Source organism: Balaenoptera acutorostrata, chromosome 19 (assembly GCF_949987535.1).
Source record: "Balaenoptera acutorostrata chromosome 19, mBalAcu1.1, whole genome shotgun sequence".
NCBI classification, from domain to species: domain Eukaryota; kingdom Metazoa; phylum Chordata; class Mammalia; order Artiodactyla; family Balaenopteridae; genus Balaenoptera; species Balaenoptera acutorostrata.
In genome coordinates this window covers 52,939,974-52,954,368 of record NC_080082.1, presented here as the reverse complement: position 1 = coordinate 52,954,368, position 14,395 = coordinate 52,939,974, and the positions used below count along the sequence as shown (strand labels likewise).

The following is a 14,395-nucleotide window of genomic DNA, read 5'->3' as shown; positions in this document are numbered from 1 at the left end:
GCGGCATGGGAGGGGGCTCACTCCTTCCAGGCTCTGATTGGCTAGTCCCGAGAATAGCTGCTTTGCAATTAGTCTAAACGCGTAGTGGGCGGGACGAAGAGGGCGGGACGGAGAGTGCGTGACTCTTTGTCCCCCTTCCAAGATGGCTGCGTCCACAGTGCGGCGCTTGTGGCCTCTGGTGGCTGCTCGGAGCCTGCGGCTCCGGGGAGGCTGCGTTTGCAACCAGAGCCCAAGGAGAAGTTTCGCTACGGAGAGACGAGACAGGAACCTCCTGTACGAGCACGCGCGTGAGGGCTACAGCGCGCTCCCTCAGCTGGACATGGAGCCGCTGTGCGCATACCCGGAAGAGGCCGCGCGCGCCCTGGAGCTCCGCAAGGGGGAGCTGCGGTCGGAGGATCTGCCCGCGATCGTGAGTGCGCTTGCGCCGGCCGGTGGTTGCGAGGCCGGACCGCTCTGTCTATTGGCTGTTCGTTTTACAGACGAAATGGGCTTTCAAGAAACTCTCCAACAGGGGGCGGTCTTATCGCAGGAATTTTAGTTCCTTCCCAAGTTTAGCTAACGTGTTGTGCTTGGCACCTAACTACGTGCCAGTTAGCCAGAGTGCTAAGGCCCTACTGTCTAGTTACCCATGATGCTCCTGTCCCATAAAGCGTGCTGGGTACCCACTCTGCGTTAGGAACTTACTGTCTGCCAGTGTCCTCTGTGCTTAGACCTCATGCCAGGCTTATCCTAAGGCCACGAAGGAAAATGGGGGACAGGGGTGTGAATCAGCGGCGGGGGGTGTGAATCAGCGGTGGGAGGGGGGTTGCCTCTTGCCTTTGGAGAGTGAGAGGTAGAGTTGTGCACCTACCCCACAGGTAGCAGGCCGTTAAATAGTGTTATTTAATGAATGAATGTGCTTTTGAACAGATATGTAGGGAGCGCCCCTGTTATGTTCCAGATGTTGAGAATAAGGCAGTGAATATTAATAATAATAATAATAATAATAAAGCTAGCACTTATGTAATGCTACATGCTGGGAAACTAGAACCAGGGTCACTGTATTTCTAGACTCTGCTGGGGTGCTGAGGATGATGGGGACCCCAAATCCTCCCAGCCCTCTCTTGGACCCCCCTACCATCCTATTTTAAGTGCTTTATACAGATGAGTCTCATTTAAATTTCACAACAACTCTATGAGTGGGTACCATTATTTCTCCTATTTTATCAGAGGGGAAATTAAGGCTCAGAGAAGTTAATTAAAAAAGAAAAAATAGGAACTTACCTGGTTGCGCAGTGGTTAAGAATCCTCCTGCCAATGCAGGGGACACGGGTACAAGCCCCGGTCCGGGAAGATCCCACATGCCGCAGAGCAACGAATCCCGTGCACCACAACTACTGAGCCTGTGCTCTAGAGCCGGCGAGCCACAACTACTGAGCCCGTGTGCCACAACTACTGAAGCCTGCGTGCCTAGAGCCCGAGCACCGCAACAAGGGAAGCCACCGCAATGAGAAGCCCGCGCACTGCAAGGAACAGTAGCCCCCACTCGCCACAACTTAGAGGAAGCCTGTGCGCAGCAAGGAAGACCCAACGCAGCCAAAAATAAATTTAAAATTAATTAATTAATTTTTCAAAAAATATCTGGCAGTTCCTCAAAAAATTAAATATAGAATTACCATGTATTCCAGCAATTCCACTTCTGGGTATATACCCAAAAAGAACTGAAAGAAGGGACTTAGATATTTGTATGCCCTTGTTTATAGCTGCGTTAGTCACAGTAGCCAAAAGGTGGAAGCAACCCAAGGGTCCACTGATGGATAAATGGATAAACAAAATGTGGTAAATACATACAATGGAATAACATTCAGCCTTAAAAAGGAAGAAAATTCTGACACATGCTACAACATGGATGCACTTTAAAGACGTTATGCTAAGTGAAATTTGCCAGTCACAAAAGGGCAAATACTGTGTGATTCCAGTTGTATGAGGCACCTGGAGCAAATTCACAGAGACAGAATGTAGAATGGTGGTTGCCAGGGGCAGGAGGAGGGGAGAAAGTTTAATGGGTACAGAGTTTCAGTTTGGGAATGAAAAAAGTTCCAGAGATGGGTAGTTAGGATGATAGCATGACGATATGAATGTACTTAATGCCACTGAACTGTACACTTTTTTTTTTTTTCATCTTATTTAAATGAACATCCAAAGGGCCTGCAGGTTTCTGAATGGTACTTGTTCCAGCGATTGTGTTTGGGACAGGTGATTGTGTCGGAGAAGTTGCCAGGATCTTCTCATATTTATCTGTATTTTTTTTTAATATCTGTATTTTTATTTTACATTTTTTTTTAAGAGCGCCTGACTTATTTATTTTATTTTTTGGCTGTGTTGGGTCTTCGTTTCTATGCGAGGGCTTTCTCTAGTTGTGGCAAGCGGGGGCCACTCTTAATCGCGGTGCGCGGGCCTTTCACTATCGTGGCCTCTCTTGTTGCGAAGCACAGGCTCCAGACGCGCAGGCTCAGTAGCTGTGGCTCACGGGCCTAGTTGCTCCGCGGCATGTGGGATCTTCCCAGACCAGGGCTCGAACCCGTGTCCCCTGCATTGGCAGGCAGATTCTCAACCATTGCGCCACCAGGGAAGCCCGAACTGTACACTTTTAAAAAAATTTTTATTGGAGTAGTTAATTTACAATATTGTGTTAGTTTCTGCTATACAGCAAAGTGAATCAGTTATACATATACATATATCCACTCTTTTTTGGATTTTTTTCCATATAGGTCATTACAGAATATTGAGTGGAGTTCCCTGTGCTATACATTAGGTCCTTATTAGTTATCTATTTTATATAGTGTGTATACGTCAGTCCCAATCTCCCAATTTATCCCTCCCCCCCGAACTGTACACTTAAAAAATGGTTAAAGGACTTCCCTCGTGGCACAGTGGTTAAGAATCCGCCTGCCGGGCTTCCCTGGTGGCACAGTGGTTGAGTCTGCCTGCCAATGCAGGGGACACGGGTTTGAGCCCTGGTCTGGGAAGATCCCACATGCCGCGGAGCAGCTAGGCCTGTGAGCCACAATTACTGAGCCTGCGCGTCTGGAGCCTGTGCTCCGCAACGGGAGAGGCCATGATAGTGAGAGGCCCGCGCACCGCGATGAAGAGTGGCCCCCGCTTGCCACAACTAGGGAAAGCCCTCGCACAGAAACGAAGACCCAACACAGCCAAAAATAAATAAATTAATTAAATTAAAAAAAAAAAAAAAAAAAGAATCCGCCTGCCAATGCAGGGGACATGGGTTCCAGCCGTGGTCCGGGAAGATCCCACACGCCACGGAGCAACTAAGCCCATGCGCCACAACTACTGAGGCTGCACTCTAGAGCCCGCGAGCCACAACTACTGAGCCCACATGCCACAACTACTGAAGCCCATGCACCTAGAGCCCGTGCTCCACAACAAGAGAAGCCACCGCAATGAGAAGCCCGTGCACCGCAATGAAGAGTAGCCCCCGCTCGCTGCAACTAGAGAAAGCCCATGCGCAACAATGAAGACCCAATGCAGCCAAAAATAAATAAGTAAAATAAATAAAATTTTTAAAATACTTTTTAATTTTTAAAATGGTACGTTTTATGTATATTTTACCTCAATTTACTAAAGTGCTGGTTTAGAGACCCTAAGTTAAATTTATAACCCACAAATGGATCACATTCCAAAGCCTGAAAAACGCTTCCTTAGGGCATAAGTATGGAGAGGAATATGGTGTGTGGCTTGGCAGGCAGTAGCAAGGCATGCAGTTTGTTCCTAGGGGCACTGGGGGCCTAGGGTGCTCTCAGGCAGGAGAGGATTATATAAGAACTCTGGCTGGATTGGAGAAGGTGAACCTGAAGGCCAGGAGGCTGGCACAGGGCTTCTGGTGGGAGATGACGGGATCTGGGGTGGGGCAGGAGTGGGGAGATGAGGGAAGGACAGTTCTGACAGGTGTTCATGAGGCAGAAAGGTCAGGACGTGGTACCTGGCTGCGGGGCTGGGGTGGAGGGTGGGCGTTAGTGGGGCTGTCCCTGAGAAGGAGGAGGAGCAGATGTGGGGGAGATACTTTCCGCAGAGTTACTCTTGCACACGGTGAGCCGTGAGGTGTCCAGGAGACATCCAGGGGGAGCCACCAAGTGGGTAACAAACCATCCTGTGATCGCCCTCTCTCCCCTTCTGGTTTCCCCTCTCCCTTCCAGGGAGGTAGGACAGTGTTGCTTGCACCATTTTGTCCAAGGGAAAACTGCAACCAGAGAGGACAGAGGGCTTTGCTCGGGGATCTGGGCTCACAGAGGGACTCCACAGCAGTAGGTGTGCCCAAAGAGTGAGAGCTGGAGGGGGCCGGGTCTCTCCCGCCCCTCCTGACCCACCTGGGCTGGTGAGTGCAGGTGTAGCTGCCGTGGCCACCCCATAGGACACAGGCTGTTTTGCTCTCACGTGAGAGTCAAGAGGTAAGTGCTGCTCAGCTCCACGTCCCCCAGCGCCCAGGTAGCCCCCGCTCACGCAACTAGAGCAAGCCCGCATGCAACAATGAAGACCCTTTGAAGACCCAGTGAAGACCTTTCATCTTCTTGCTCTGCATCCCTTAGGGGGTTGTCCTGTTCACCTGTCCTCAGGGTCCGTCGTCCAGTCCAAAGGGAGTGAGAAAGTCCAGTATGGGGGCTTATCTTTAAGGAGGCAACTCAAGAGTGACACCTACCACTTCAGCTCATGTCGCTTGGTCAGTCTTGGGCCCACAGACACATGTAGCTGCCCGGGAGGCTGGGAGTGTGTCTTAATTCTGGGCAGCTGCGTGCCCGGCTAAACATCAGGGGGTTCAAGTACTGAAGGGAAGGAGGGGAGAATGGCTACTGGGGGACAGTGAGTGGTCTCTACCTCACCCCACTGCTGGTCCAGGGGGCCGAGGGGACGAGGCTCCAGCCAGAAGGGGCAGGGGACAGTGGCCGCTTCACATCTTTCCCTCCTGTGTCCACCCCCAGATCGCGACATGGCAGGAGCTGAGGCAGCTGCGGGAGCAGATCCAGAGCCTGGAGGAGGAGAAGGGGGCCGTGGCTGAGGCAGTGCGGGCCCTGCTGGTGAGCGCGGGGGTCCTGGGTGGCTGGGGGTGTGGTAGTAGGATGCCTCTGGCTGCAGGTAACGGGAAACCCAATTTACGGAACGTGAAGGATGTGGACATTCATTATGTCACACAGCAAGCCACCCAGGGCCAGGCATCCCTGGGGCTGATGAATTAGCAGCTCTCCCCAGCCAGCATCCCTAACCCAGGTTCCTTCCCTGTCTCTCCACCTGCAACTTCACCTTGTTGATTTGACCTCAGTTGCCCCCTCAGGGTCCCAGGGTGGCTGCCGTAGTACAGCGTCTCCTGGCATGTCTCTGCTAGAGGCAGAAAACAGGACTTCTCTGGCTTGAGTGCCTTTTCCAAGAGCAGGGAGACCTTTCCTGAAGCATCCAGTAGAGTCCCCTCATGTCTCAGGGGCCCAGACACCCCACAGCCATACCAGTCAATGGCAAGAGGCAACCTGGGCTGGGCCCACGTTCCCTGAACTGCAGGCTGCCCAGGGGAGGGTGAACTGAGTCAGGGGTCTCTGGCTAGAAGGAGGAAGGAGGGCAAATGGTCTTGGGTTAGACAGCCAACAGCATCTGCCACAGAGGGCTGAAAAACAATCATCATCATAATAGCAGACATGTACATAGCTGTCGCTGCCTGCCAGGCACTGTTCTAGGTGCTTTCCTTACTCTTAATCATCACAGCTCTGTGAGACAGGAACAATACAAACCCGGTTCTACAGGTGAGGAAACCGAGACCTCAAGAGGTTAAAATGTGCCTGTCTCACAGCTAGGAAGCAGGAGAGGTGGGATTGGCACCCAGGCATTTGGGCAGCTTTTCACCACTCTCCCAACCCTAACTACATCTCCCAGTGACCTGCTGTGTCTTGCCAGGCCCTGGGCTACATGGTCGCAGGCGAGCAGCCAGTGAAAGCGGCAAAGTTGATCACAGTTCATGTTCAGTGAGCGCTAGCTCATCTTCTCAGGAAGCCAGGCAACAGCCCTCCTAAGGAGCTCCTGTTATCAGCCCATTTCACAGACCAGGATACCAGAGAAGGGAAGAGATTTGCCCAAGGGCGCACAGCTGGTAGGCACCCAACATTCAGACCCAGATCTGCCTGATTCCCTCTGCTGCTCAGGACCACAGAAGGTTCAGAGTATCACAGACCCTTGGCCTCAGGCCTCCAAATGCATGCTCACAGACTTTACCATTCCGAGCCTGTTTTCTCATCTGTAAAACGGGGATCACATTGATGCGTGAAACTCATGGAGTGGGTTATGAAGAAATAGGATCATATGAGAGTCCTCTGCACATGGCCAGGCATGAGGCAGCACTCAATAAATGGAGCTGCAGGCATGATTACTATTATGTTATCTTGCCTCCTCCCAGCTTTACTGACAGAGAAACTGAGGCACAGAGTGGAGGAGGGTCCAGCCAGGCACTGGCAGAGCAAGGAATTCAGATCCCCTGGCCCTGACCTTTCACCTCTCCTCCCCATCCCCAACTTCATCAACCTGATCACCCCCTCCTTCTCTTTTCTACCAGGTAAACCAGGACAACAATCAAGTGCAGCAGGTACTACAGGGAGTTGATATCCTGTCCCTGGTGAGGGGTGGGCAGCAAAGATACCATTATCAGCCATGAAGTCTCCATTGTATGTGATAGAAAACATAACTCAAATGGGAGTAAGGAAAATAACAGCAACAGGCTCTATTGATTCATGAAACTAAAAAGACTGGCTTCAGGTACAGCTGGATCCAGGTCCTGGCCCATATTTGCTTCTGCTTCCTTCTTATTCCCAGACCAGCTTTCTCCCCTTGGGGCAAGGGCAGGCAGGGTCTGGTGCAAAGAGGACCATTTCCCTGACAGCTCCAGACACAGCCCTGGGGCTGATTCTCATGAGTTCATCTTGGGTCATGTGCCTGTCTTTAAGCCAATCACTATGGTCAAGGCAATGGAATGTTCTAGTAGACCAGGCCAGAGTCATGTCCCTGTGGACATGCCCTGTGGTGGTGAGGGGAGGTTCCTGAAAGGAAATTCAAGATATTGAGCCAAAACAAGAAGCAGCAAACATCCACCACAGAGGTTGTGCTAGCCGGGATCAAGGTCAAACTGGTTGAGGGACCCCACCCGCTCCTGGGCTCACCCTGCCTGCCCCACTCCCAGGACCCTCAATATCAGAGTCTGCGGGCACGTGGCCGGGAGATCCGGAGGCAGCTCATGCTCCTGTACCCCAAGGAGGCCCAACTCGAGGAGCAGTTCTACCTGCGGGCGCTGAGGCTGCCCAACCAGACCCACCCAGACGTGGTGAGCGTCGCGCTGGGCAGCGGGGGAGGCCAGGGGTCCACCTAGTGCCACCTTCCCAGTGACACCCACTGTTTCCCTGCAGCCCGTCGGGGACGAAAGCCAGGCCCGAGTGCTCCGTGTGGTTGGAGACAAGCCAGGTGGACCACAGCCCAGGCCAGGGGACCCCAGGCTGGGGGCGGGGGCTCCTGGGGTCTGGGACCATGGCTGGAGCCTATAGAGCCCCAGGGCTTTCTCATTTCTCACCCTGTCTCGTATGTGTGTGTGTGTGTGTGCGTGTGCGTGTGTGTGTACACGCACACATGTATCTGTCTTTTTCTTCCTCCCCCCTCTCTCTTTTCCTCTCTCTCCTTTTCTCTCCCTCCCTCTGTCCTCCTCTCCTTCCGCTCTCTCTCTAATCCTTTCTCTCTGTCCCTGTTCCCTGTCTCTCCTCCCCCTCTTACCCCATTGCTTTTCATCCGTATATAGCTTTCTCCTTCCAACCCCGGGGCCACCTGGAAATAGCTGAGAAACTCGACATCATCCGTCAGAAGTGAGCCCCCCTCCCAGCCCCCAACGCCCAGCCCTCCCAACCCAACAGCTGGCTGCCGGCTCCGCCTCATTGAGCTCAGCATGGGATGTGGAACTGCCAGGGCCTTGCCCGGCATGAATGTTTGATGCCCGGCCCCCCGCCTAGCAGCTGGCCCTCTGCCCCGGGGTGCTTGAGTCCCCCTCTTCCCCCACCAGCCCTGTCCCACGTGCCCTCGCCTGTCTGCCCATCTGTCTTCCAGGCGTCTGTCCCACGTGTCTGGCCACCGCTCCTATTACCTGCGCGGGGCTGGGGCCCTCCTGCAGCACGGCCTGGTCAACTTCACACTCAACAAGCTCGTCCACCGGGTATGGGCCTGGATGGGAGGGTTGCCTGGAGGAGGTGGCATTGAAGCTGAGCTCCGAAGGCTCAGGGTGGAGAGGAGGGGGTGACCTCTGCTCCAGTCACTGTTTTCAGAGCTTTACGTGTATTATTGACATATTTAGTTCTTAGGACAACTTTATGAGGTGAGTGCTATTATTATCCCCTTTAAAGATGGAGGAGGGGGTAACTAGCCAGGGTCTCCCAGCCAGCGTGTGGAGCTGCACCTGTAACCACTGCCCCTCACTGCCTGCTTGCAGTGCACAGGGAGTGTTGGGGAAATACAGCATCCGTTGAAACTGGAGGGGTCGGCAAGGGCTGAATGCAGGGGATGTTGGCCACGGTGAGGGACTCAGACATTTCCTGAGGGCCCCAGGGAGCCACGGAAGGCTTTCAGCAGGGGAGGGACATGGTCAGATCTAAGTGGTATATCCAAGTGAGGAAACCAGGGGGCACCAGCAGAGGGGGCCCCAGTGACAGGGGCCCAGGACCCCGGGTCCAGCTCCAAGCCCACTGCTCAGGCCTGCCTCGATTTCCCCTGAAGTGAAATGGACTTGGGAGTGACACGGGGGAGCCGTTGGCCCACCCTGCAGCGTCCTTTCTTCGGGCCTGAGCTTGGGGTCTGGTGGGGGTCCTGGCTGTGCTCCTCACCCCTCCCGTCCCCCCTCACAGGGCTTCACCCCCATGACGGTGCCAGACCTTCTCCGAGGAGCCGTGTTTGTGAGTGAGGACTCGGTTCCCCACGCCCAGCCGTGTGTCAGGCCCCATTCTGAGGGCTCCAGGTGGAGAGACCAGCCTGTCTCCCCCGAGGAACCTGCCCTGGGGCTGGGTTGAGGGGGTCAAGCCATAACAGGGAGCTCAGGGTGATTCCAGATGCTTTTAGGGGAGGAGCAGGGGTTGTGACTGCACAGTGGGGGCCACCCAGGTTACCTGTCCCCTGACCTCTGTGGCCTGGCCTCCTCCCCAGGAAGGCTGTGGGATGACACCAAATGCCAAACCATCCCAAATTTACAACATCGACCCCTCCCGCTTTGAAGACCTCAACCTGGCCGGGACAGCAGAGGTGGGACTTGCAGGTGAGTTCTTACCTGGGGGCAAGAGTGGGGTGAGGACACCTCCAGTGTCCTCAGAGCAGGAAGGGTTCGAAAGGGGACAGCCAGGAGCCTCCTGGGGGGTGATGGCTGCACGCCCAGGATATCTCAGCGACCCCAGGGCCTACGTTTACAGTTGTGCAGGTTGTTTACTGCACAGTGGTACGGTGAGGATCCAGCCACGTGTCCTGACTGGAGGTTGCGTCTGCTAGAGGGGACATCTTTTCTAATTCTCACAAAGGTTTCCTATGGCTGGATGGATGGTGGCCTTGGCTGACCCATTCTGTACCCCTCTCCTCCCAGGCTACTTCATGGACCACTCCGTGGCCTTCAGGGACCTGCCAATCAGGTGATGCCCAGTTCCTTTAGACCTTGTCCCCACCAGTGACATTGCCTCTCCTCTCCCTGACCCCACCTACCCTGCTCCCCCCAGGATGGTTTGTTCCAGCACCTGCTACCGGGCGGAAACAGACACAGGGAAGGAGCCGTGGGGGCTGTATCGAGTGCACCACTTCACCAAGGTTGGCATAGCTAGGACTGGCAACAGCCCAGCGCCCCAGCCCATCAAGCCCAACAGCCTAGCGCCTCCTGACTCCTGTGCCCCCCGCCCTGCCCCAGGTGGAGATGTTTGGGGTGACAGGCCCTGGGCTGGAGCAGAGCTCGCAGCTGCTGGAGGAGTTCCTGTCCCTTCAGATGGAGATCTTGACAGAGCTGGGCTTGCACTTCCGGTGCGGGGAGGGGCGGGGGGCTGAGGTGGGTGGCAGAGGGTGGGGTGAGGGAGGAGGGAGGGAAGGGCTGGCTAGGTGCTCCCGCATCTTGAAAATCCTCACCACCTCTTCTCCCTCTGCCCCCTTTTGCCTGTGTTACGATTATATATAGGATGTCCGTGTACCTATCAATCTATAAAATCCCGTATGGGATCATAATGGCAGCATAAGTTGCGCAGGACACTCCAGTGTCAAGACCAGGCCCCTTCCCTCCTGTTGCTCCCCATCCCTAGGGTGCTGCCTCGTCTGGGTGGTCCAAGACGGCTTTTCACTCTCCAGGGGGGCGGGCACACCCCTTCCCTTTAAGGGGGTGACTGGACGTCACAAGCCCCACCTCCTCTCGCACCCTGTCAGTCACACGGAGCTTTCAAGAGAAGCTGAGAAGTGTGGACTTTTATCTGGGTGACCCATTACAAAAACCTGAGGGTGCTGCTGTTATAGAAGGAAGAACGGCCATGGTGAACAGCCCGAGGCTCGGCCACCTCTTCCCCTTTGCCACTGTCATCTCGTTTATCACTTGCATTTCCCTCTTTTTGGCTACCTCCTCTTCCATCACCTCCCTTTCCCCCTCCTCCCCCTCCTCCTCCACCACCTCTCACCCGCTGGCCTTTGCCATGTCTTTCTCCTGGGCTGCAGGGTCCTGGACATGCCCACCCAGGAGCTGGGCCTGCCTGCCTACCGCAAGTTTGACATCGAGGCCTGGATGCCGGGCCGAGGCCGCTTTGGCGAGGTGAGCCCCCTGCCCGGCGGGGCCACAGGGTGGGAAAGAGGACCCCACCGCCGCCGATGGCCCATCCTCTCAGCCCACCCCACCCCCATGCCCAGGTCACCAGTGCTTCCAACTGCACGGACTTCCAGAGCCGCCGCCTCCACGTCATGGTCCAGACGGAGGCCGGGGAGCTGCAGTTCGCCCACACGGTGAGCCGCACACCCTCGCCCACCCTCCCCAGTGCCCCCGCGCCCCAGGCCCACCACCTCAGCCCCTCCCTGGGCCGGCCGGCCGCTGGCTCTGAGCGTGCCCCTCTCCCAGGTGAACGCCACAGCCTGTGCTGTCCCCCGCCTCCTCATCGCCCTCCTGGAGAGCAATCAGCAAAAGGTGAGGGGGCAGCGGGAGGATCTCACGCCGGGAGGCGGAGGCTGCAGGGCTGGCAGGGCAGCGGCCTGAGGCCTGCTCTCTCCCCAGGACGGCTCGGTGCTCGTGCCCCCTGTCCTCCAGCCCTACCTCAGCACTGATCGGATCACGACCCCCACCCACGTGCCTCTCCAGTACATCGGCCCCAACCAGCCCCAGAAGCCCAGGCTCCCGGGCCAGCCTGCCTCGAGCTGAGGACTCATCCTCGTTGGCCAGTAGGGTTGTCGCTGCTTCCTGGAGCTTGGGGTCGCTGGGCCCCTGGGATCTGTTGTCCTGAGCCATCCCGACATTTCCCTTCATGTCAGCTCCCCGCCTGGGCCCCTGGACTGCAGGGTCCACCACTCCTATGCCCCTACTTCCTCAGGATCAGTCAGTGACCCTGTTGTCGTTGGAGCTCCCAGCCTGCGCTGGGAAGCAGTGGTTCCTCCAAGGGGACTTGGAGGTTCTAGGGATGGGGGAGGGAGAGGGAGAAGAGGCCTCCGTCCCTCCTTCCTTCTTCCCGCCCTCAGTGCTTAAGAGAAAGTCCCCCAATAAATGGTCGGAACAAAGGCATTTGTGGGTCTGTGAGTTAGGGAGGCGGCCTGGCCAACTTGCTAGGGATGCTGGGCTATTGCTCAGAGGTGCTGAATCCTCAAGGGGTCTGTGGCTGCAGGGACCATGCCAGAAGTGTCCAGCATCCCCAGAGCACGTGGAGGTAGCTTGGGGGCCACCGAGGGAACTGAGAGGATGCCGAGGCCTTTCCCCTGACTCTGGGACAAGTGGCAGCTCACGTCCAACCTCCCCCGTCGTTCCCCAGCTCCAGGTGGGGTCCAGGAAGCAGCCCAAACTCGGTGAAGCCAGAACTCGCTCCTCCCCTATGGCCCCTGTCTCAGTACCTGGAACTGCTCTCCCAGCTCCTCAGGCCGCAGCCCTGAGAGTCATCCTCGACTGTTCTCTCCTCTCCACATCCACATCCACATCCACATCCACATCCACATCCACATCGCGTCCTTCAGCAAACCCTGGCGGCTCCTCCTTCAAAATATTTCCAGAACCTGCCTTTGCCCTCTCGTCCCTGGCCCCTCGCTGGGCCTGTCCACTGCTATCTCCCATTTGGAGAGTCGCGGCAGTCCCTTGGCCGTCTTCCTGCTCCCTGTCCCCCACACAAAGCCAGAGGGACCCTGCGGACACCTGCGTTGGGTCACACCCCTCCCTGCTCAGAGCCCTCGTGTGGCTGCATCTCAGGGGGAGGACAAGCTGTCACCAGGGTCCACGGGGCCCCCCGTGACCTGCCCCCCCCCTTCCTCTTCAACCAGCCTCTTCCCTGCCGTGCTCTGGCCACCCCCCAACCTGCCTTCCTGTTCTCACTCTCAGACTTATTCCCAACTCAGGCCTCTGCACTTGCTAGACCGCTCCCTGGCTACTCTTCCCCTAGATCTTGTGTGATTGCCTGCATTTTGTCACTCAGGCCTTAGCCCAGATGTCACCTCCTCCGAGAGGACTTCCCTGACCAGCCTGGCCAAAGTAAAAACCCCAGCACTCAGCATCTACGCCGCTGTGCTGTGATGCACCGCAGCCTCCTCCCTTGAGTATTGTCTGTTTCCCCCTTCTCAAATGTCTGCTCCAAGAGGCCAGGGGAGTTTTTGTTTTTTGTGGGTTTTTTTAACATCTTTATTGGAATATAATTGCTTTACAATGGTGTGTTAGTTTCTGCTTTATAACAAAGTGAATCAGTTATATATATACATATGTTCCCATATCTCTTCCCTCTTGCGTCTCCCTCCCTCCCACTCTCCCTATCCCACCCCTGTAGGTGGTCCCAAAGCACCGAGCTGATCTCCCTGTGCTATGCGGCTGCTTCCCACTAGCTATCTATTTTACATTTGGTAGTGTGTATATGTCCATGCCACTCTCTCACTTTGTCACAGCTTACCCTTCCCCCTCCCCATATCCTCAAGTCCATTCTCTAGTAGGTCTGTGGCTTTATTCCCGTCTTGCCCCTAGGTTCTTCATGACCTTTTTTTTTTTTTTTGATTCTATATATATGTGTTAGCATACGGTATTTGTTTTTCTCTTTCTGACTTACTTCACTCTGTATGACAGACTCTAGGTCCATCCACCTCACTACAAATAACTCAGTTTCGTTTCTTTTTATGGCTGAGTAATATTCCATTGTATATATGTGCCACATCTTCTTTATCCATTCATCTGTTGATGGACACTTAGGTTGCTTCCATGTCCTGAGGCCAGGGAAGTTTGCCAGTAGCCCCATTCACTGTTGTAGCCCCAGAGTGTAGAAGAGGACTGGGCATGTAATGGGTGCTCAATAAAAATGACTGGGACGAAGGAGCTCGGACCTGTGTAGTTCGCAGTGCCAGGCACTGCCCAAGCTAACATATGTGCATTAACTTATTTAATCTTCCCCATCAAGCTGTGGAGTAGGTTGTCACCAGCCCTATTTCACAAGTGAGGAACAGGTCTTAGATTAAGCAGTTGTCCCAGGGCTGCGCAGCTGGTAGTGGAGGAGCTGGGACTCAGGTGGGGCCCAGATACAGCTCAGAGGAAGTAGATTTATGAGACCCATTTTGCAGAGGAGAAAATGGGCCAAGGAAGGGAAGGAGTTGCCTGAGGTTGGTCTGTAAGTGGCTGCCTCTGGATTCAAACCCAGGTCCCGCCTCCCAGTGGGGCCCTAAGCTCATCAGACCCTGTTTACCTGGGCAGAGAATCCCCCACCCTCCGCGCTGGAGCTCAGGGCCCGGAAGCTGGAGGGGAGGGTGCAGGGAGTGGGCCCCCATGAATAATTGAGGGTCTCAGACGGGTCTCCGCCCCGCAGCTGTTGCCCTCCCTCTGGCGGGGAGGGGGTGGTGGTGACGTCACTTCCTCCCGTGGGGGCCACTGGGGGCGCGGGTTATAAGGAGCTGCCTCCCCGGCCTTACGGTGCCGAGGACCCTGGTCCGGACGCCCCACCATGCAGCGCCGCCAGCCCACCGTGCCGCTCTTGCTGCTGCTGCCTCCTCTGCTGGCGCTGCTGCTGGGGGCGGGTGAGCGCCTGAGACCAGGGCGACCCCACCGGCCAGCCTGGGGAGCGGGGGACTCGGGTGACCGGGGGCGGGGACGGTGCACCCAGCGGGGCCAGACTAGAGCTTTCATGGGCTGAGCTTCCAGGTGGAGACGGCGCACCTGGCAGGGGGG

General features: G+C 55.8%; 1 protein-coding gene across 2 annotated transcripts; it reads left to right on the top strand.

Moving 5' to 3' along the window:
* Nucleotides 1-108: 108 nt before the first annotated feature.
* On the top strand, nt 109-12,201 carry SARS2 (seryl-tRNA synthetase 2, mitochondrial). 2 transcript variants are annotated; one of them, XM_007180005.2, is made up of 17 exons: nt 109-409; nt 4,974-5,069; nt 6,587-6,616; nt 7,208-7,348; nt 7,431-7,485; nt 7,814-7,877; nt 8,116-8,221; nt 8,360-8,380; nt 8,907-8,954; nt 9,202-9,310; nt 9,629-9,674; nt 9,759-9,846; nt 9,944-10,053; nt 10,729-10,822; nt 10,918-11,010; nt 11,123-11,188; nt 11,276-12,201. In XM_007180005.2, the coding sequence occupies exons 1-17, from the start codon at nt 143-145 to the stop codon at nt 11,417-11,419; spliced, it is 1,578 nt and encodes a 525-aa protein (XP_007180067.2). In that variant the 5' UTR covers nt 109-142; the 3' UTR covers nt 11,420-12,201. The 2 variants fall into 2 exon arrangements, with proteins under 2 accessions (XP_007180067.2, XP_007180069.2); XM_007180007.2 differs by lacking the exon at nt 8,360-8,380 and having other exon boundaries at nt 11,276-11,798.
* Nucleotides 12,202-14,395: the final 2,194 nt, after the last annotated feature.